Raw genomic sequence first — 23,222 nt, 5'->3', positions numbered from 1 at the left:
AATCAAAAGATTACAAGGAAAAAGAACGAATTACACCGTGAGTGGAGATGGAGATGGAGAGCTTGAACGTTGGAATCTTGAATCTTGGAAGCAAGTCTTCAAGGTGGATGATGGAGGTAGATCTTCACGGCTCCTTCTTCTTCTTCCTCTCCTTGCTTGAAAACGCGAAACTCGCAACTAGAGAGTGGAGAGAGAGAGAGAGAGAGAGAGAGAGAGAGCTTATGACGTTATGGAGAATTTCTGAATGAGAATGTGTGTTCAAAACGTCTAGCATAGGGGGTTTATATAGGGGGACGGCCAAGCTTCATGATCCTTCTTTTAATTTCCCAAGGAATTAATCTGATAATGCCACACAGCTTCGACCAATCATGTAGCGCCACGTCAGCTCTGTTGTGTCATCCAACCAATCAAAAAGCTCCAAAATCAATCCCTAATATATTGTTGCCGAATTTCCAAGGATTATTTCTGATTTTATTCATAAATTTCGGCCAAATATCTAGGCATGAACCTAGACAATGTATCTGGACGCATTTTGGACCTTTTCTCCCATAAATCTCTCCATGGATTTATCCTTAATGTCCTCCCCTTGATTTTCTCTTGATTTTCACATTAATACTGCAGATTTTAATTCCTTAATTTCGGCCAACATATCTTGAGGGAATTGAGGAACGAATCTGGACTTGTTTTGAGCCTTATCTTGTTGCACACACTTCACCCTTCCTTGAAATTCTCCCTTGATATTCTCCAACGTAATCTTTTTTATCATCCTTTGATTTTCACGTTGTCTTTGTGATCTTCTCTTGATAATTCATGGCAATTAAGGATTTATTCTCCAAAAATCCCTCTTTGACGTCCACAAAACCCTAAATCCAATGGGCTTCCTCCATTTGCCGAAAATCCAAACTAATCCATAAGATTCTTGGGCCTCCATGTGTCATCTTCAAGCCATGTGGTCTCCTAGTGCCTCCAGGACTCTTCTCCCAACGTCCTCTAGCTTTTCTTTCTCTTTTTGAGCTCATTTCAGCTTGTTTGCTCCATAGGACTTGAAAATAGAAACTATTACTAAAAATAGAAACTTCCTAATAATAGTAACTTTCCTAAACAAGAAGGATTCATTTAAGGAAATAACTAAGTAAATATGAGGAAATAACACTTAAAACGTCGCATTAAAATGCTCCTATCACTTTTCGATCGCATATCCACATCTCGACCGTTCAGGTTTTAGGTACTAGTGTATAGATCATCTCTGCAAATTTTCAGCCAAATTGATGATCGTTAAGGCATTGATAACTGCTTTAAAGCTAGTACGGTTCAGGTTGACAGATTCAGTCCGTCCATTGGTTTAAGCGAGTTAGATACCTTAACGATCATCAATTTGGCTGAAAATTTGCTGAGATGATCTATACAGTAGTACCTAAAAACTGAACGGTCGAGATGTGGATATGCGACCGAAAAGTGACCGAAAACTCGAACTTCACACGTTAATTCTGGATAGGATATGTATATATATATATATTGATGCAAATACATATCTACTTTATAGCTGTTTAGTTTGTAATAACTTTAGGAAGGAAGAAAATATAAAGTTATTGTGTTTATAAAAAGCAAATTTGCAAGATATTAATACATTTTAGGAGAAATGAGCTCTCGCTCTCTCCATTTTGAAGAATCTATTTATTTATTTATTTTGGTTACAATCGGGACCTAAAAGGCCCAAACAAAAGCAAAAGAAAACAACTTAAGTGTTAGAGCACAAGCCAAATCTTCTGGCTCTAGACACAGCAGCAATATCATCTAAGTAAGCCTGAGTAGCATGAATAGGGGGGCTCTCAAAGGTGATGATACCCAGATCATGACTGATGCTGTTCTTTGCTAATACATTTTGAAGAATCTATTTTGATTCATGTTTATTCTTTTTCTTTAGAAATAAGTGAATGCGATTAATAAATTATTTATCTTATATCACTTCTATTATTTTCTTTAGTTGACTATTCTTTAATTTCTTTTTGGGTTACATAAAGACCTAAAATAATTTTTTTGTTCTTTGACAAGACTTTCATTATGAGTCAACATTTGTAAAGTCAACTTAGAAAAATATTTAAGTGCTCTCGTCAAACCATCTTAAACTGCTAAGTGATTTAACACCCAACGATAATTCGACACGTGTCCTGAAAAACTCAGTTATTTTGTAGTAAAAACAATAGTGTGTGTTGAGTACAGAAAGCATCATTCACCGGCTAAGCTGAATAAACGCCAAAAAATATTATTATTCACTGAAAGGCATCCATCGTCGTGGGTTCGAAAAGCTCTAAACGCCAAAAAAATAAAATCGGTGCAGCGGCGATGCCGAGGAAGAGTAAAGCAAAGAAGAAGGAAGAGATTTGCGAGGAGGTTTGCTTCTATTGCAAAGACGGAGGACTCCTCTTGGTCTGCGACTACAAGTCAGTCTCCGCCTTCAAAAAGTTTGATACTTGAAAAAAAGTTTGATACTTGTTCGTCTTTTGCTTTTCAAAATCCTCTACATCGTTTTCATTTGCTACTCTAGTCTCTGCAAAACATGACCATTCTTGATTTCTTGCAATGCATTTGGTTGAATAAAGCCATCACCTTTACTTGTTCTTCTTAACTCCAATTTTTCATGTCAGTTGTCTATTGATTTCAAATATGTACGCAGATGAAAAATGTTTGGAATGTAGTATATATGTCTCGTTCTCAGTTGAGTAATCAAATGAAAAATGAAATGGGTATGTTTTGTGATGGATAAAGTTGAGTACTTCACCGTGTTTTAGCATTAGTTAGCTAAATAACAAAGGCTTATTTTTAGCAATAGTGGTCCGTTTCCTTTGGGTCTTTTGGTTCAAAGATAGTGTTTACATCTTTCAGGGGTTGTCTTAAAGCTTATCATCCTGAATGTGCGGGAAAAGATGACTCTTTTGTGGAGACTGCACGGCGCTGGAACTGCAGTAAGCTGCTAAATCTTTTTTCTTTTCTATCATGATCATTCAGATTTGTCATTGTCAATCTTATATGTCCCGTTGATGTATTGTCAGAGTTTTGGTGCGTGTAATCTGTTATATTATGCATGAAACCTGACTCGACATGTTGTTCTTGTCAATGAAATGTATCCCTTTTATGCGTACTAAGATGAGTGCTACATTTCAGAATGGCATTCTTGCTTCATGTGCCATAAGGCTGCAAAGTTTCAATGCTTTTGCTGCCCACAAGCTGTATGCGGACGCTGCCTCTGTGACTCTGAGTTTGCGGTTATTAAAGTGGATAGAGGATTTTGCAATCATTGCTTGAAGCTTGCTGTACTCATAGAAGAAAACTTGGATGCTGATTCTGACGGGGTATGATTTCTTCTGATTCATTATAAGTCTTTAGTTTCATTTACAGCTTAGGCATACATAAATACTGAAATACATTAACAATAAATACCGACATGTGTGTGTGTGTGTGCTACCATGCCCTTTTTGAAGAATGAAAATCAAATGCCACATTAAATATTAGTGATACTGCAAAATTTTCCTTCTCTGAGTTTTTTGATTCTCTAGCTTCGGTGGATACTATGTGACCATTAATATTTATATCTCTATTCAACATTCTGTCACATAAATCCATCAGACTCATTCTAGACAAAAACTTGGAAGTAGTTAAAACCTTGTCAATTAACCCTTTGTGCTTAGTGGCAATGGCAAGTTGGCAACTAAGAAAATTTTCTTTCCTTTTTGAAGTGTTGTTGTTGAACAAGTGTTGTAAATGTAATTTTTATTTTTTGACACATCTCAGCTTGCTACATAATTTTCTCATCTTCGCCTCCAGATCTACATTTCCTGTACTTCATAGAGCCTATGCATTAGAGTTTTTCTTGGAGGCCGTAGACATTTTAAGTTGTAAGCCAAGGCTTCCATTCGCCATGTGGACCTGTTTACTAATTAGGGTATGGAACACCAGGATTTGTCAGCTTCCTTGCAACATATGTCGCTAGTTTTCATGGCGAGTTTCCCTTGTTTTTGTTGTTAACTATCTCTTTGAGGGATTTTGGTGCATGTTCTCCTTGGGTTAGTTGTAATATCGTTAATTTTTATTAATAAATTTCCCTCGTACCTGTGGAATTCTATTAAAACAAAACCTCCTGATGTGGGATATACTCTCAACAATAAGACAAAACTAAATGGGAAGAGCACAAATTTACATGGTTTGACATACTTTGGTTATAATTTATTTCTCAAAATGTTTTTCCCCTTTTTCCTCATTTGTTTTTTTCTTCTTCTTTTTTTGTTTTTCGGTTTCTCTGTTTGTGCAGAAGTGGAGCATGTCAGTTCTTTTGTTCAATGATATAATATAACTTTCGTGTTCTTTTTCACCTCACAGTATGTTCTTTTCCTTTTCAGGGCAGAGTTGACTTCAAAGATATAAACACATTCGAGTACTTATTTAAGGAGTATTGGCAGGTAATGAAAAAGAAAGAACGCTTGTCTGCAGAACATGTCTACTCTGCGAAAAAGTTATTAAAGAAGGGAAAGAACTACGTGCGTGACTTTGATTCGAGTATAATTTATAAGAAAGAAGAAAAATTTTCAGAATCCGATGAAGAAAGTGACCTTCAGGTGTCTGATTATGATGGAGTGGAAAGTGGAGAAGAATACATGCCAGTTGCCAAAAAGAAGAGATCCAAGGGAAAACAGTGTGCAGTGAAAAGAAAAGTAGAAGCAGAGAAACGAGAATTTATGGGATGGGGATCAAAGTCTCTCCTAGAATTCCTTACTTCTATGGGTAAAGATACATCCAAGGAGTTGTCACAGTATGAAGTCACCTCTGTGGTTACAGACTATTGTAAAGAAAACAAGCTTTTTGACCCAGAAAAGAAGAAGAAAGTAATTTGCGATGCAACCTTGCAGTCTCTTTTAGGGAGGAAAACATTGAGTAAAAATAGTATATATAACCTTCTGACTTCCCATTTTGCTGACAATATGGAAGAGTCAACGGAAGGGGATGAGAGTGGAAGTAGTTCAGAAGACAAAGATGAGAGTTTTATGGGTACCTGTAAAAGGCAGATCAAGTTGAGCCCTAAAGTACCAGATGTGCAGAAAAGCTGTTTTGCTTCCATAGTTCCTGAAAACATCAAGCTTGTGTACCTGAAGAGGAGCTTAGTGGAGGAATTGTTAAAGCAACCTGAGACTTTTGGTGAGAAAGTAACAGGATGTTTTGTGAGAGTCAAATCTGACCCAAATGATTATTCACAGAAAAATTCTCACCAGCTCTTGCAAATTAAAGGTAATTATCATAGTGGTGTATGCTTCTGAATGTTAAGAAGTTCAACTCTGCTTGTTGCAAATGTCTTCAGAAATGCATGAGAGTAAAAAACCCATGATATTTTAGTAGGGATTTTGTCTTTGTGTTAGCTTGGGGGAGTACCATCGGTCTTGTTATGCAGAGATTACCATTTCTGTTACAACTTATCATGACAACACAAAAGATCTTAAATGTTATCTTGAAATATATTATTGACAACTTCCCTGAAAAATTAAACTTTTGGGTTCTAGAGTTTGCCTAACATGGTATCAAATTTTTGGGTTGTAGGAGGCCCTAGGTTTGAAACAATCAATCCTCATTTCCCACTGTCTGTATTTGTTAGTGACTCCACGGGATGGACATGAGAAACGGTCTAAACTAAACGTACCTTATTGTCTCATTTCCTAACAGCTTAAACTTTTGAGATTTATATTTTGTCTGTCATAAAGGCTGTCTTCCCATATTAAAATTCATAAAGATAAAGTTATAAATGTAGAGAAAACTTACCTTATCAGCAACAGGTTAGTTTAATTTAATGTTATTAAGACTGAAGCATGTCTATTTGTGCTAACACAATCTTGACTGGATAGAGTGACCTTTTAGATTACCATGCATATAGCTTGAGCTTCCTTTATAACTTATGAAGGCTATCGAGTTCATTTTTATCGAGTTCATTTTTCAACATATATGGCTCGAATTGTCAATGGAAAGTAAAGCGATGGAAACTGGTTTTGTCAAAAGAAAATCAATATGTGTATATGCACGCTCCTTGTTTCAGAATGCATTTAGCTTTTGATTTTCATTTAAGTCACTAGGATCTTAATTATTCTCATGCAAGGAGCCAAGGATTAGGATACGCATGCAATATGGAATTTTTATGTGCTCAACACTCCCAAAGAAGAGGCTGCTGATTCTTGAATGCTCAAACTGTGATCCTGCCAAATTTCCTTATTGTATCATCGTTATATGATTAATGTTCTGTTTTGTGTTATTCTTATCCTGACAGGTATACAGGAAATTTTGAGGAATGGCAGAGAGGATGCAGAAATACTTTTGCAATTTTTCAATAATTTTAAAGATTTACCTGTTTCCAAGCTGTCAGATGATGACTTCTGTAAGGTAATATCATTGTGACTGTTTGATTTTCCTTTTCTAATTAGGGATATAGAATGCCAATAGTTTTCAATAAGATGGTCAAAGTTATTAAGGTTTTATTTCCCCCCCCCCCCCTTAATTATAAATATATACTACAGAATTTACAAGAGAGAATTAGGGTAAAGTTTTATTGCTAGTGACAGCAATAAAGAATTAGGGTAAAGTTTCTGTGTTGGAACTGAGATTGTCCAGACTCCAGAGTTGAGCAATGTAAGAAGTGAGAACCTAAGTTTTGTCAGATATGACTTGTAAAAGTTCATTGTTATTACTGGGAGTTACTACTTTGATTTTTCCGCTTGTCATTCCTTATTAATTCTCATAAAGATTCTTCTTTAATTTAAAGCCAAATAGTCCCCAATGTTATGAATCAGTTTAAGTTACTATAAGTTTGTAGTTTGCAGTTTTGCTTTAGGGAATAAACCTTAGTTGAGTATTACATGCAGGAAGAATGTGAAGATTTGCATCAGAGAGTGAAAGATGGCCTCCTTAAAAAGCCAACTATTGTAAGTTGAGTTATTTTATGCGTAGGTAGTAATTAATTTATCGTGTTTCCTATAATGATGTTGCAGACTGTTGAACTATTGTAAGTTAAGTTATTTCAAGCATAGTTTAAAGGGATTTTTTTTTTAATTTTTTATTTTTTGCCCGGTCAAGTGCTCCATTTCTGAGTTTTATAAACACAATTGCATAGATATTCTAATCTGATCACTAGATGGGTTACATTTAAATCTCTTCTACACTTAACATTTTCAGATATCCAAAATCGAACCATAAATTATACAAACCATCCAGTCACTTTATGATTTACAGAAGTAACGGAGGCAAAAAAATACATTAGAATCTGGTTGTGTATGGAAAGTAATTGAGACAAGAATATGTTAGAATCTAGTTAATTAGATTTTGTATTGTAAGTAGTTGTGGCAAGAATACATTTAAATCTAGTCAGTTAGATTGCCTACATATGGACAGTTGCCATCTGCAGAGACCCATATATGCTCTTACTAGTTTCTTTTTTTGTAAGCATTTGATTTCCATTAATAATTGTATCAGTGGTCTTTACGTTTTGGTTTAAGATTTAAATTGTATAAAGCTTGTATAATATCTGGGGTTTTAGCCGGTAATTGTATGTATTGCAACCAGTTAACCTGGGTTTTCTTGTTTAATAGGTGGAGCTTGAACAGAAGGCTAGAAGTCTACATGAGAATATAACAAAGCACGTATGTTTTCTGGCTTCAACCTGAAAATAGAATTTCTATTTAGTCATAGTTCATTCAAAATTTCGCAATAGTTTCAGGTGTCTAGCAAATGGACAGCAGGCATCCTTATGAAACTTTCATCTCACATTGTTTGTGGACATTAATTATGATTTGAATCTATTAGTGGTAAACTGAAACTTTATGCTACAACTACAAATATCTGAAGGATTTTTTTTTTAATTTTTAATTTTTAAATTAAAATTTTTTTTTTCTCTAAGGTTAGAAACAGTTATTTACCATCGGGATGTTTTTCAGAAAATCTGCTTGAAGAAAACGTCAAAGTCAAATTTTCCATTCAGAAATTGAAGAAGTACAGAAAAAAAACATTTCCATTACTGTCCTGGAAACTTTTTTGACTAATAGTTTTCATAATTCAGCCAAATAGGCTTTGAGAATTCATGTTCCCTCTTTGATCATGTCCTGCCAACTGCCATCAAGACGTTCCAATGCTATAATTTCTACTTATGTAACTATGGAGTGAATCAGACTATATAGTGAGCCTTTGAAAATATCAAAGATGTAACTTTTGCATTATGTAAATGCTTCTATTTATAGTCTGCACTAGGTTACTATGGAATGAATTAGACTATCTACTCGGTAGGCCTTTCTATGTATGGTTTGAATTACATATGTATGTGCTGGTATTTCAAGTAAGTTTATATTACTATTGGTGTTTCCCAATTTGATCAGAACTCTCTTAATATATAATGTTTAGTATTTGGAATATTCCTATTTGATTGTCACCATGATTTTTAGCAATGCCAATGAATTATCCAACAGCTTTTTAAAGCTCAAATCCTACCCAAGACATTTGTATTGTCCAGTATATATTTGTATCTTTATTGGTATATGTAAATTTTAATGTTCTTACTTGTTGATATTGTTATCTTGTTGCATTATCTGGCTGAAAATTTCAGTGGCTTGCAAGAGAACTGACTCTGTTGCAGAAGCGCATTGACCTGGCAAATGAAAAAGGATGGAGGAGAGAATATCCTTCTATTAAGTTAATTAATATAGCAACAAAGGTAGAGCAATGACACATTTGGGAAATTCTAATTTATTGACATTGTTATAATACATAGTTGTAGAATCCTGTAGATCTACGGAAGTTCAAATTGTATATGAAACCTATTTTCATATGTTTGCAACATGAACATAAATATGACCTTTCCCATATCATTTTTATTTTATTTTTATCTTTGGGGTGCCCCCGGGGGGGTGGGGGGTGGTGGGGCGCTCGTATATCTTTAGGTTTTATATGGATAAGAGAAAGAATGTGAGGTTGCCTCCTCCAGATAAGAAACTTTGCTATTTTTTTTATTGATACCCAGAAATCCCCGCTACCCACATTATGGACCTGCAGCTGAAGCTGCGGCTTCCTCCTGTACTGTACAATCTCTAGGAGACAGACAACTATAACAAATAGCAATGTGAGTAACCTTGCAGGGGTTCAACCCCGGACCACATGGGAGCAAAGCATGATGACTATTCCTACTAACCCATTGGTGGGACCTCCTCTGTAATTTTCTTTTGGTAGCTAGAAATCCCATAAAGCGTGATTCATGGACCTGGGCTCAAAACTTGGCAGACAATCTTCAGGAGACAGGAACTAACAAATAGCTAGGTAATGTATCCAGGGATCTCAAACCCCAGATACAAGAAACTTTACTAACCTTTGGCCTGAACATTCAAACTAACTCGATCACCTGCTGCTTGATTGCCCTGCATCTCTATTGTCAAAGCTTTTTAGGAGGCTAGTTTGAGTTGGGATGACTCAGCTCTGTGCAATGCATTACTATATGAGAACTTTTAAGTTCTTCAGAGGAATTGTTGGAGGTGTAAATATTGGGAGATGTACTTTGTTGGGCGTAGAAAAATAGTAGGGGTTTGATGATGTGAAGGGAGAAGTGGACCATTTATAGGAAAAGGTTCTGTTCTGTGTTACCTCATGGTTTTGATGTTTCTATTAGTTCAGGATTACAGGGGTACCTATTTGTTTGTATTGCCTTCAGGTTTCCTTATGATGTGATTTGTTGTGTTCTTGCTAGTGTACTGCATGCTCTTATGGTTTCGATGATTTTATTAGTTTAGCGGACTGGTGTTTTCCGTTGTTCCCCCTGTTTGTTTCTGATAAAAAATTTTGTTTGAAATTAAATGAAAAAAGATAGGATAAAGTGAACCTTGACCCATATTTTCTGTATACGCTTGATGCGTACATGAATAAGAAGCTGCTACTTGAAACACCATCAGAACAATCACGGCTGTTAAATGAGGTTCCGGAAGTAATTGCAGCCATAGAAAAATGTGATCCTGTTCTTGAGTACTCCAGAAGCCAGGATAAACAAGGAAATGATGGCTCTTCCGAATCTGCCCCCAGAGAATCTCCTCAAACTCCCGGCACTGCTCTAGCCAATGAAACCTCATGGCGTGCAAATGGCAGAACAGATCCTGCAGGTTTGTTCCAAATCTATGTAAATTGTACGATATTGTTTCCTACAGTTTGTTCATCATTGTTTCCATTTACCAATGAGAACATGGACATGCTTGCATTTAGAAACTACGTTTCTGGATCATGACAACTTTGACAATTTTATTCTGAGTGACAAGGTTTTCATTCACAAACTGTAAAACTGTAGTATGTTGACAATTCTAATGGTTATAAAATGCTACTCTTCTTATAAATTAGTTTGGTGATGAACCTAGAATTTGATTTAATATTAGATTCACTCTGATTTGTTGTAAGTGGTCTTCTTGTTGTATCATTCCTTTTTCAAGATTCACTGCTTTTTCCTTTGATGAGCATGTGAATTGTTTGGATTTTTGACATTTATTTTGCTGAATATTCTGCAGGTTCACAGCTAGACCAGGAGAGAGACCTGGAGGGTGCAGCAGCTAAACGTAAGAGAAAGCAGGCTTCATCAAACTTTGAACAGAACTTTAGTATAGATGGTATGGTTTATTTTTTTTGTTCAGTTGGATCATGTCCTCGATTTTTCTTTAAATGGCATATGAGAGGTCCATAATATCTAATGGTTTTAAGTTTGTAAATAATAGTTTTGGGTATGAACTGGTATGCTTGTATGACTGAAACAGAAAAAAAAAAAGTATTAAATGGAATGAATTGGTTGGCGAATAATTCAAACTTTGATCATGTTGGTCGCAAATTTTATAAATTACTATTGAACAGTTTGCAAAAGAATAGTCTAGAGGTATTTCCAATGCTGTTGGTGACAAGTGGACAACAAGTGAATCTCTCAAGTTATTTGCTATTAGGCTATATGTGACAAGTACGAATTTTGTCGTTTGCTGCCTAGTATCACAGAGGAGGCATTGACATTTGCTCTTCTCTAATCAATACATGTCAACTGTTCTAGGGTGAAAAAAAGTAGAACTGCTCATAAGTATCCTTGTGCCTCCCCTGCTTCCGCCCAATCCAACAATGTTTCTGCAAAACTCCTGATATGCTGCATTCACATATAGGGGCAGTGTTTCTGCATTTGGTTTTCTTCTTGTGTAGCTTGATGTGTATGTGTATTTTCTTGACTTTCCTACAGGTTCAAATGGTGACCATGAGAGAGACCTGGAAGATGCAAAGGATAGATCTAAGAGAAAGAAGGTTCCTACAATTCATGACTGCAAGCAGTCTCCTTGCATTCCATCTGGTCAGGCAGCAGAACTAGTGGAACCTAAAGTAGCTCGACTAGAAAGGATGAACTGTGAAAGCACATCTGAAGGTAAGGTAATTGAGTTGAGCGATGACGATGAAGATGTAATGGTTTCAGTTACAACACCTGCACTTGAAGTCCCAGGTTCTGATTTATGGTATTGTATGAGTCCACTTGGTGAAATGAGGGGCCCCTATAAATTGTCATTGCTAAAGCTATGGCGCGTCTCGAGTGGCAATGAATTAAGATACAAGGTTTGGAGAGTGGGTCAGAGCAAAGACGAGGCAATCTTTCTCAATGATGCCATTCATGGAAATTTTCCACCATGTAGAAATGCTTCCAAATTGTAGACCGGTACTTGACTTGCTGTTGACAGTAATTTTATGAAGAGAGAAAAAAGAAAAAAAAAAAAAAAAACTATTATAAATGAAAGTTACATGATTTAGTTTACATGTTATGTTAGAGGCGTATTCCTCATACAAACGGGGGATGCCAAAAATTAGATTTGGTGAGATTTCCATTGTCGGTTGCAAGTCCGGCGTAAGTTTTGTAATCAATCAGGTACTTGTGTAAACAGCAATTTGATAGCCCAGTGTTGCAATTTGGGTATCTGTCTACAACTATGGGTGCTGTTCATATGCTTTCTTTTGTTGTTCCAACAGTAGATGAACGTAGTCAAATACTTTTTGACTATCCTTCTGATTAATCTCATTCATGTTGGAATAACCTTTGGAAGATGCTTCCAAGGGCAGTTAGCCTAGATAGAAAACTCCACGGTTTCGGGGGACTATACCACATAAAAACGAAGGGGTTCCGACTCCCACTCGGGTTCCATCAGCAGATTAAGTTAGGTTGAGACCTCCATCGATTTTAGTTTTCATACGGCTTTTGTGTGATGCGTGATTCTCACCTCAAAATGTTGTTTCTTTTGTTAAATTACTATGAAAACCATTTAGACCATTGAAGACACTTGAGTTCTTTTTGGAGGATTGTGTGATTTGATCGCAAGTAATTGAGTTTGATCTCATGCTTTACTACTTGCACAAGTATCCTCAGCCTCTGCGTTGGAACTTGCAATTGGTGAGGTTCGCTTCGCTTCATGTGCCCGCGATTGACGAGGTTTTTCCAGCAAGATTGGACTTGATAAGAGTTAAGACTTCCAGCACCGGAAACCAGCCAACTTGTTGGCAATCCTCAGCATGATTTCTTTTGTATTTGAGGGATCCTTCCAAAAAATTACATCGTGTATACCTAGATATTTTCCTATAGTAGCTCTATGTTGAATTCCTAATATATTAACAATGTCAGATCTAGCATGAGCAGAGACTTTTGGGAAAAAAAATTTAAGGTACACTTGGGGAAATTGATTCTCTAGCTAGAAACAATTTGCTGTTTAAAGTTCTAAGGTCTTGCAGCTTTAGGATTAGTATTCCAAATATGGGACAATTATCAGCAAATATTAGGTTTGAAATTCTAAAGCAAAGAGGAGAAGAAGTCCTATATGGGAATTGCTCTTATGAGATAAAGCATTTAGTTGTCTAAAATTATTGCTAAAATAAGAATATTAGAAGGCATAAGATCTTCTTGTCTAATTTCCCTTGAACATTAAAACCAATCTTCAGCTGTACCATTGATTAGAATAGGAAAAGATGCCCCTCCTCCTTGGATAATAGTCGACACTGACGGGTCTTTTAGAGACTCAGATATTGCGGGGTTTGGTGGCATTGTGTCACGCCCCGAATTTTGAATAATTAAATTCAAATCCGAAACGCGAGAACAAATACAAGAAAACACACATAGAAAATTTTTCATTTAAACTAAGCAACAAACAAACTGAACACACAATGTCAATACCGACTCGTTCTTTAGAGTCACATATTACATTACAGATAGTTTACAAATCAAACTGAATGACAATTCAATAAGTAAACACACCCACCACAACTCACTACCGAGCGGAAGGCTTAAAACTAAGAGCACCATTCCACATCCACGCCATCGAACATACACATCAGCTTTGATAATGAATAATCGATATACAAACCTGCACGATAAACCCTACACCATAGAATAGTGCACCGGGTTGAACAAAACAAACCCGGTAAGCCTTTCAGCCCGTATGAGTAAACTCAATTAAAGTGACTCACGTCACGTATGCTTATAATTTCTCAACTAGTGAAATGAATCAAAGCAACAATATTTAATTTCACGAAACACAACCAAACATCAAGTTCATATCATATCATATCATCACAACGACAATTCACACTCACTTCCCCTCAACATAAAGCATTTGTCAAAACGATGACCTCACAACTCATTCACAACTCACTACAGATCACAACCCACAACTGTACCCACAATAAGAATTAAACAAAATCTGTAATCCCTGCATAGAAACTTAGTTCAGGAGATCACATGAAAACAAACAAAAGAATTCATAGTAATCCCTGCATAGAAACTTAGTACAGAAGATCACATTAAAACAAATAATAAAAATCATAGTAATCCCTGCATAAAATTTAGTTCAGGGAATTACATTAAAACAATCAATAAAATCATAGTAATCCCTGCATAAAATTTAGTTCAGGAGATTACCAAGAAAACAACAATTCAATAATAGAAATAAATAGAAACATTTACTAAAAACATCTATTAACAACGCCAACCACCACACAGGTCATCACACAGATCAACAACTCACACTAGAGTCGATGATCACCCATCAACACCAAAGTCGATAGTCGATGTTCACCCATCGACTCCAAATAAATCATCTCACAACAACCCACTGCATTGTAACCTGCCCCCTTGACCAAGGTACAAGCATCCGATAACTGAACCGTAACCTGCCCCCTTGACCAAGGTGCAAGCATCCGATGACTTACACTCTAACTGTATCGTAACCTGCCTCCTTGACCAAGGTACAAGCATCCGATAACTGTATCGTAACCTGCCCCCTTGACCAAAGTGCAAGCATCCGATGACTTAACAACAGGTTACCACTGTAACCATCGGATTTCGGACCACCTGGCCCTCAGAACAAAACCCCCCTAACAGGTTACCATTGTAACCGTCGGACCTCGGACCACTTAGCCCTCAGAACAAAACCTTTTAAGGAAATCCCACACGACTCACAATGTCACATCACATTTTCAATTCACTCTTTCAACAATATAATCATCAAACATATACATGCGTTGTGATCACACCCTCCATATATATATTCCACGTAAATATATATATACGTAGTCATTCACGCAGGAATGACCACTAATACCAACTATAGTTTTATAAATTATTCCTCTCGAAAATCATTTTATATCAAAACATTGTTTTAACCTACCCATGAACCGTTGTCGATCAAGTTCATATATTTTAAAACAAATAATTTGTTTTGAAAATGATTAACAATTAAACAAGTAATTTCGAGTAATAAATAAATCTGTTCGTAAATGAACCACGTGAGATTTACTCACCTCCAAATCCTGCTGCGTATTCTCTAACAGCCAAGATACGATTCACAATCGTCCTCCAACTCAAACCATCAATCACCTAACCAAATCAAGGCCACACTCAATACAACACAAAGCACACAATTCACAAAACACACTTATACGACGATCCAACAGTCGGATCCTCATCCGAGACCATCCATCGTCTTCAGAACACTTCTACGATCAACAAATCAAAACTACAAGTCGATCGGACGGCCAAATCCTCACGGATCGAAAACCGAAACGAATCGAAAACCCTAAAACCCTAACATGCATCAAACTTTCTCCAAAATAACCTTATAATATATCAAAACGACCGTATCGATGCGTAGGTGCATAAACTGAAAACAGAACACAAAAATATAGTCTGACGCGCGCCGCCACAAGCGACGGGTAAGCAGGCGGTCAACGGCGGTGGTCAACGCCGAGTCAACCACCTCCGATGCCAAAGTCGTCAACTACAAACAGGTTCAAAATGAAGAGATGGGCCACATTCAAACCTGGAGTAAAGTGAGATTCGGTCTAGATCGTCCTAGATCAAGCTTGGAAGTTGGATCACTCTCGTGCGTCTGATCAGATCCTAGATCAAATCAGGGACGTCGAAAACTTCAAACCTTGATCTACCACTCTACACACCAAATCGTGATACAAGGCCTATATGGGGATGATCAGTAGGATGAGCCGATCCCAGAACCGTGAAGAAATCGTCTGGGAAGTCGCCGGAGATCGGAAAACCGGTCGGATCCTGAAAGCATAACTTTGGGCGCTCCGATCTGCTACTTCCAGCCGTTATCGTCGACGGCGAGCACCAAAGGGCGGTCGGCGACGTTTGTCTAAGTCCGATACCGGTGGTTGCGTCGCCGTTGGTGGCCGGAGGTGGAAGATTCAGTCGGGTCGGATTCCGGGTTTCTCCTCTGGTCGGGTTGCGCGGAGGAGAGAGAACAGAGAGAATTCTGGGGAAGAAAATGGAAATTTCGGAAGTTTTGGGATTTATGAAAAAATCTCTGATTTTCTTATATTTATAGAAATTTCCCCAAATTTCAATCGCTCATAACTTTCTCATACGAACTCCGATTCGTGTTCCACATGTCCACGAACTCGTATCGACGCGCTCTACGACTTTCGTGAAGGAAGTTCTCACAGAATCTAAACGTATAAAAAGTCAACCTTTGTGAACCCCCTAAAACATGCACTTCGAATAATTATTCGTCCGAAAATAATTCCACTTCACCCTCGAACCACGAAATCGTACAAACGAACACTTCATTAATCCCAGGAAACATTTAGGAATTAATAACAAATTTCCGAGGTCTTACATAATGGAAGTGGTCGTAAATGCTATATGCGAGTTGTGTAGGCATGATGTTTTGCAGTTTACTGTTCTAACATCTATGGCATCAATTTTGTGGGTTGTGCTGTACTTATCTCTGGTTAAGTTTTCTAGCTATTGCAAATTTATTATTAGTTATTAACTTCTCATTAAGTTTATTGATATATAGGTAATCCCACTGTGTTTTATTATGACGTGTTTCAGTCCGATTGCTTTTATGATGCTGGTTGGACAGAGGATCTGCGGGCAGTCATTAATCATCTCCATGAATACCCCAACGCTCCTTTATTTGTTGTTGGAATGAGTATGGGAGCCAAATTTTGGTATGTAATGTGGTCATGTTATATAATTATTCTAAGCATTTTGAAAGAAGCTACTATTTGTCTTTTACTTTTGCTTTAATTTTTTCTTAGGAGAAGCTTAAGCTTTTATAGGAAAGAAGAAGGTCATGATTTTATGGAGATGTGGTGTAATGTAGTTACATGAGTTTGGTGGCACTGGATAAACTAGGATGGTTTTTGATGATGTAAAGGGAGAGGGCTAGTTTATGGGCATCCATCGGGCCATTGATAGTTTATTGTTTGGTGATTCTTTAATCTTTTAAATTATTGGGAACTTTTATATAGTTTGCTATTTTATATTGGCTTTTCCTCGGCATATACCATGTCCGCTATTGTAGTCTGTCCTTTTATCCACGAAGATTGTTACACTTGGGTAAAAAATTAAAAAATCTCACTTAACCTTGCATTTCTAGTAATGTTCGCGGTTCTTAGACCAAATTTCATTGTAAGTTCCATTCTAGTACTCAACTCTAATTTAATTTATTCCAGGTGAAATATCTTGGGGAGGATGGAGATAGTATTCCAGTTGCCGGAGCTGTAGCAATATGTTCTCCTTGGGACCTTCTGGTTAGTAGTGCTTTAATTTTGTTGTGAATGAAAATGTTTCTTCATAGTAATTTTTGGAAAAATACCACGACATATGAAGAAGATAATTCTTATCCCAGTGGGAAAAGGATTCTAAAACAATGAGGAATTAAGCGAATTATAATACTGGCTATGTTGCATGCTTTGTTTCATCGGGAATCTCAAACCATGCATGTGGATAGACATTCTTTTGAGCCTCATAGTTAGCTCACTCTTTTTATTTTATTTAAATATGTAGATGGACTTCGTATGCACATTACGGCAAGTACCCGGATATTGAAAGTATCCCTGAAGTTATGCATCATTTTTTATTATCTAAATATATGTGGATTTATCTTAGGATATCTGTTAATACATCCGCAAATATGATTCTATATAGAGAAATTTTAAATGCACCTACCTATTTCTTTAATACACACCCTCATATTTTAATTTTTTCTTTAATACATCTTTACCCTCGTAACTAAGAATACCTAGAAAGAAGGGGTAAAAAAAAAAAAACAACTTAGATCCGGACCACCATGGTTGAGAGGTGCAAAATTTATCATATTTTAGTCTATTGCTATTTGCTATTTTATAATCAAATGAATAAATTAGAAAAACAATGTAAAAGAAGATGGACAATACGAAGATGATGAGATCGATGATTGTTGAAAATTTTGATAGGTTAAAATAAAATCAACTAATTGCACACATCTTCCCCAAATCAATATTGCAGAGAGTTCTCTGGGATCAATGTTCATGCTTATAGCACTACACCCATACACATAATTCATGCTATTGTATTACCAACGTATAAGATTCAGATTATAAATACAAATAAATAATCAAAACATAAATTAATAAACTTAAATCAGGGCAGTAGAGAAGAGAAGATTAATGAGAATCATATGCTAGAGTGTCCAAATAAAATATAATTACAATCCAATTGGATCAAAAACATAACTATGCAGTCTATACTACAAGAACTAATTATTCAATCTAATTGTCATGGCCATGAATCTCTAATTTCTCTAGGACCCCAGCCTTCATCGAAAAACACTAGCTAGCCTTTATCAACTTTGCAACCTCCATCGCCATCAAGAAAACTCGTTACTTTTTTTTCTTCATATTTTATAATAAGGGGTATAAGAGGAAATTCAAGAGAAAAGATTGGCAAAAAAAAAGTTGTGAGGTGTGTATTAAATAGGCATGTGTATATAGAAGAGAATTTCTATTGGGACCTCTTAATCTGCTCACTAAACCTCTCTAAATTTTTAATTATTTAATGACATATATATCCTTATACAAAAAGACTGTTAAAGACAACAAACTAATAAGGAAAATATTTTTTTTCTCTGCAAAGATTTATAATAATGGAAACACATTTACAGTACTTTAATTATTCTTTTTCATTTTAGTTCTCATTTCATATTTCTCCTTTTCTTTGTTTATAAAAGTTTTTAAAAAAGAAAAAATCAAGAGAAAATGCATTCAAAATTACTTGGCGAATTATATCTCTACTACTATAAAGCCAGGCATAGTCTTTGGTGTCAAAGGCTTCACCAATTTTTTGAAGTCCCTAAATTGCCTACTACAGATACAAAGTTCAGCAAAATAAAAGATATGAAGAGGGTTATTATTGTAAAAGACCAAAAAAGATGATAGTAAATATAAATACGGAATAAAACTATGATACAAAGGTCTTTCTTTTGAGGATCATGAAACGGGGGATAGAGAGTCCTCGTGTAAACTAACCAAATAAGTTTGTGAAGCGGCATATAAGACAAAAATAAATAATAAAATAACAGAGCGTGAACAAATTTAATATTGCAACCTATCTAAATTTCAGCATGCAACCATAAACCATAAAAAATAAGCTTTGAAAATTCATAACTAAGCATGAAATAGTAGGCTTGAAACACCCTTGATAAATTTATGTTAATTAGTTACACTATCTTTTTACAATAATTATCTTAGATTTTTTTTTTTGAACAATGTCAAGTTTATTTTGTGGTAAATAAATAATTATGGGAGCACTAACTCATCTTTAATGCTCTCAAATTTTTTTTTATGAGTAAGGTTAAGTTAGGTATTTGAAAGAGGTTTACTTAGCAAATTTTACTTTTTAAAAAGAAAATAGGAGGTGTAAAGAGATGAGAGGTCAAATGAGCAAATATGGAGGTCCCAATAGAAAAACTCTATATAGAATTACTCTTCTATATATCCTTTCACTTATTTAGGTAGAAAAATATCTACATGTTGCATTCACCACTGGTACCTGTTTTAATGTTATATGCTTTATCTAGTCAAAAATAAATAATAAATAAATGAAAGTTATATGTTTTAGCTAGGCTAAACAGTTTATTGTGAAATTTGTGATATTGTAAAAATAATGTTGGTTTTGGGATTTCAAACCAAGAGCTCTAACAAATATGCTCATTTACAATTCTAATGGATCCTAGTCCTTATCTATAGGCAGTAGTCTTTTATAGCTGTGAACTTACTTATCCTATTTTTATTTGCTCTGCAGATTAGTGATGGATTTATACGCCGTAGGCTGTTGCAAAAAATTTATGACAAAGTTCTTGCAATTGGCCTTCAAGGCTATGTACAATTGTATGTAACTGCTTCCCTTTTGAATTGGGTAGTAAATAGCTTCTAAATGATTGTGTAATTTTCTACTTTATATGCTTTATTCCCACTTATATATGTTACACATTCATATCTAATTACTTGAATATCTTAAAGTTTTGAATTTCTTTTTTTCTTTGAATAAAGGGCTGGTGCGGCTGCCCTCAAGCCAGTTATGAACTTCTTTATCAAAATGATGTTTATGTGAAGAAATTTTTAATTTTTTACTGCAGACACCGCCCTATTTTTTCTCGGCTCGCTAATTGGGAAGGTATAAAAAAGGTAGGTGTTGTCACATGCATAAGATTTTCAACCCCCAGCATTATTTTAAGAGGAGCTTTTAATAGTTTGAGACTCGATAATTTAACACTTCAGGAAACAATGGTTTGACCGACAATAAAATTCTTGCATGATCCTTTCATTTATTTATTTTTCTTGGCAGGAGACCAGAATTTGTTAAGGAAATAGTGTATTAGAAATCCACTAGATTAGAAGGCTACAAACTAAACAACCCAACAAAAGCCAGAAAAAACACCCAAACTCCAAACTTTTAGGGCTTTAGATATCAGGTGCATCGTAATTTTAAAATAAATGGCATCAAAGTAATTGTTCTTACACTCTACTAAACCCCATAAAGAAGTGAAATATCCACTCATACCCCACATATGATTCAACTACTTGCCCCTTACATCTTCTCTTTCATCTCTGTCACTTTTAACCTTCAGTTGTCAGTTTTTGATATTAGAAGGTTCTTTGAAGACTAGGGAAAGTGGGTGGAGGACCTTTTGGAGAAAGTTAGGTTCTTGTCAGCCTTATGGGCTTCAGTGTATGTTGCCCCAGCGTCCAGATTCATCCCTTTTGAAAACCTTGATTTATAGTTTTATACCATTCATGTCTCCTAGGATGAGCTTGGATCGATAACATTTTAGCTGTGTTTAACATATTTTAGTGTTGAAACATTGATGCTATAATATATATATATATATATGTCTTGCCTTTACCAATATTTGCTTTATTGTTATCTTGGGCTTCAAAAGTCGCGTTCTATTCGTGATTTTGATTATCATGCTACTCGCCTTGTTCGGAAATTTGAGGTATCAATGGACGTGATTTACTAGTTTTTCTTGCTCAGCTGATTTTTTTCTCAACTTTTTTATTTTTTATTTTTTCTGATTAACTTGATTGTGCTTTTGTGTCAGACTGTGGACACATATTATGGGCATTGTAGCAGTGTTAGTTATGTAGGAAACGTATCAGTGCCACTACTCTGTATCAGTGCATTAGATGATCCAGTTTGTACTAGGGAAGCCATTCCTTGGGATGAATGCAGGTGGAGTTGCTCTTAATATTCCATCTATTGCTTTAATATTCAATCGATTGCTTTCTTTCATTCATTATTTTTTTCTTCCTCATAATTTAAGCACATGTTTGATATTCGTCATCAATAGGGCAAACTTAAATATTGTATTGGCTACCACAAAGCACGGAGGACACTTAGCTTTCTTTGAAGGATTAACTGCTACTGGCATTTGGTATTTAATGTTTCTACTTTAGCACCTTATTTCCAAATTTTTTAATCACATCTATGTAGTTCATTCCCATTTTACATATGAAATGCTATTGATCATGTAAAAGGTTATTATAGCCATTTTAATGAAATTGAAATTTGTACTTCGTCTCTACTTGTGCATTTATTGAGGAAACTGCATCAGAATTTCCCTTCTGATATTTGGTTGTCTATTTTCTTTCCTTGCAGGTGGGTAAGGGCTGTGGACGAATTTTTAAGAGTTTTACATTGTAGCCAACATATGCATGTAAAGAAGGTATAAATTTGCTTTCATTACATTTCAAATGCTTAATGAAGTAATAGTTGGTGTATGTGATTTATGCATTTTATTTTGTGATACTGTTGAACAGTTGATTGTTACTGAAAAGTATTGGAACTAATGTTCTTATAACTTCGTGCTCTATTTTGTTGGCATGCTACAGCATACAGGTTAAATTCTGCAAGTATTAAGTGTTGAATTTCACGTGTTTTCAGGTGGCAATTTCACAGCATACTAGCATCACCTGTGTATTATGTAAAACTTATAATTAAGTTGCAACACCCAATGTACAATAAAACCTCAATAAATTAATAACGTCAATTAAATAATAAATTTCTTCAGTCCCGACTTGGGACCGGCGTATATTACTAAAAATCTCGCTAAATGCATAAGATAATAATTTTTCTAGATATCCTTAAGGACCTAGCAAATGTATAAAGTAATAATTGATGAAATAAATATCGCAAAAGATATTAATGATTGATGAAATACATAAAAGAAATAGTATATAATATTCAAAAACATATTTATTAAGTGTGAGATCTCGAATTTCGGTTTTCTATTTTTTAAAAGAAAAATAATTTCAAGCATTTTTTATTTAATTTCTATTATTTTTAAATTCTTTATAGCTTTCAAAATATTTAAATTTTTGGTTTGTAAACTCTTGTTCAGGTCGTCTCGGATCGTTACTGGGAGATTACTCCTGATGTACACCTTCCGGTCTGAATATGCATCGGACAAGACCTTAGTGTCACGCCCCGAATTTTGAATAAGTAAATTCAAATCCGAAACGCGAGAACAAACACAAGAAAACACATCATAGAAAATTTTTCATTTAAACAAGCAACAAACTAACTAAACTCACAATGTCAATACCGACTCGTTCTTTAGAGTCACATATTACATTACAATAGTTTACAAATTAAACTGAATATCAATTCAACGTGTAACCACTCTCACCAACTCACTACACAGCGGAAGACTACAAGTATAAGCGCCCTTCTACACCACGTGACGGAAAGTCCACCTCAGCTTCGATAACGATCACCCGATATTCTAACCTACACAATAACCCCTACACCATAGAATAGTGCACCGGGAATGTAAACAACAAACCCGGTAAGCTTTTCAGCCCGTATGAGTAAACTCAAATAAAATGACTCACGTCACTCATGCTTATAATTTCTCAATTCGTGAGATAATTAAAGCAACAACATTTAATTTCACAAAACACAACCAAACATACAAAACCATCCTTCAATATCATGCTCACGTAAGTTAACTCATATCAAAATCAACATGCTCTGACTCTCGATTCAAGCATCCAATTTCACAATACTTCAACGAATCAATTAAACTCAATTATGTTTTAAACATTTTAAAACACAACGAATTACTAAATCAACCTTCATTTAACTCAACAAAAGTAGTTGTCACCTCAGTGACGTTTCAAATCATTTTCAGTCTTGACAACACAACCACGAAATCACACTTCTTTCCGCTCAACATAAAGCACTTATCACCACAAAGACGTGATAAAACATTTCTTGACTCACCATGAGTCACAACCACAACTGCACTCACATCATTAAAGTAAATAAAACCAGTAATCCCTGCTTAGAAAATTAGTTCAGGAGATCACTAAAAACACACAATTCA

At 35.5% G+C, this 23,222-nt stretch overlaps 2 protein-coding genes and 1 non-coding gene across 3 annotated transcripts; 2 read left to right on the top strand and 1 right to left on the bottom strand.

Annotated features, from left to right (window-relative positions):
• The first annotated feature begins 2,279 nt into the window (after positions 1 to 2,279).
• LOC133738775 (uncharacterized protein At5g08430-like) lies at positions 2,280 to 11,991 on the top strand. The gene is made up of 11 exons (XM_062166387.1): positions 2,280 to 2,441; positions 2,884 to 2,963; positions 3,163 to 3,350; positions 4,395 to 5,277; positions 6,302 to 6,414; positions 6,894 to 6,953; positions 7,617 to 7,667; positions 8,624 to 8,694; positions 9,910 to 10,160; positions 10,557 to 10,655; positions 11,261 to 11,991. Exons 1-11 carry the CDS (start codon positions 2,344 to 2,346, stop codon positions 11,719 to 11,721), a joined length of 2,355 nt encoding a protein of 784 aa, XP_062022371.1. The 5' UTR covers positions 2,280 to 2,343; the 3' UTR covers positions 11,722 to 11,991.
• Positions 11,992 to 16,187: 4,196 nt separating this feature from the next.
• LOC133737479 (embryogenesis-associated protein EMB8-like) lies at positions 16,188 to 22,289 on the top strand. The gene is made up of 9 exons (XM_062165019.1): positions 16,188 to 16,298; positions 16,403 to 16,525; positions 17,029 to 17,106; positions 19,637 to 19,722; positions 19,971 to 20,019; positions 20,775 to 20,831; positions 20,937 to 21,067; positions 21,494 to 21,560; positions 22,236 to 22,289. Exons 1-9 carry the CDS (start codon positions 16,188 to 16,190, stop codon positions 22,287 to 22,289), a joined length of 756 nt encoding a protein of 251 aa, XP_062021003.1.
• On the bottom strand, positions 17,755 to 17,905 carry LOC133741600 (small nucleolar RNA snoR135). The gene has a single exon (XR_009862044.1). It is a non-coding gene; the product is annotated as a small nucleolar RNA snoR135 (small nucleolar RNA).
• Positions 22,290 to 23,222: the final 933 nt, after the last annotated feature.

This window comes from Rosa rugosa, chromosome 3, assembly GCF_958449725.1.
Source record: "Rosa rugosa chromosome 3, drRosRugo1.1, whole genome shotgun sequence".
In the NCBI taxonomy this organism is placed as follows: domain Eukaryota; kingdom Viridiplantae; phylum Streptophyta; class Magnoliopsida; order Rosales; family Rosaceae; genus Rosa; species Rosa rugosa.
Note: the sequence above shows the minus strand (reverse complement) of the source record. Positions and strands in the feature narration are given on the sequence as shown.

Bases quoted from the DNA above. Each gene is read 5' to 3' on its own strand.
- LOC133738775 (XM_062166387.1), top strand. From the start codon at position 2,344: ATGCCGAGGAAGAGTAAAGCAAAGAAGAAGGAAGAGATTTGCGAGGAG. The intron at 5,278-6,301 runs GTAATTATCATA...TTATCCTGACAG, and splicing joins CCAGCTCTTGCAAATTAAAG to GTATACAGGAAATTTTGAGG. The intron at 6,954-7,616 runs GTAAGTTGAGTT...CTTGTTTAATAG, and splicing joins TCCTTAAAAAGCCAACTATT to GTGGAGCTTGAACAGAAGGC.
- LOC133737479 (XM_062165019.1), top strand. From the start codon at position 16,188: ATGGAAGTGGTCGTAAATGCTATATGCGAGTTGTGTAGGCATGATGTT. The intron at 19,723-19,970 runs GTATGTAACTGC...TTTTTACTGCAG, and splicing joins CTTCAAGGCTATGTACAATT to ACACCGCCCTATTTTTTCTC. The intron at 20,832-20,936 runs GTATCAATGGAC...CTTTTGTGTCAG, and splicing joins GCCTTGTTCGGAAATTTGAG to ACTGTGGACACATATTATGG.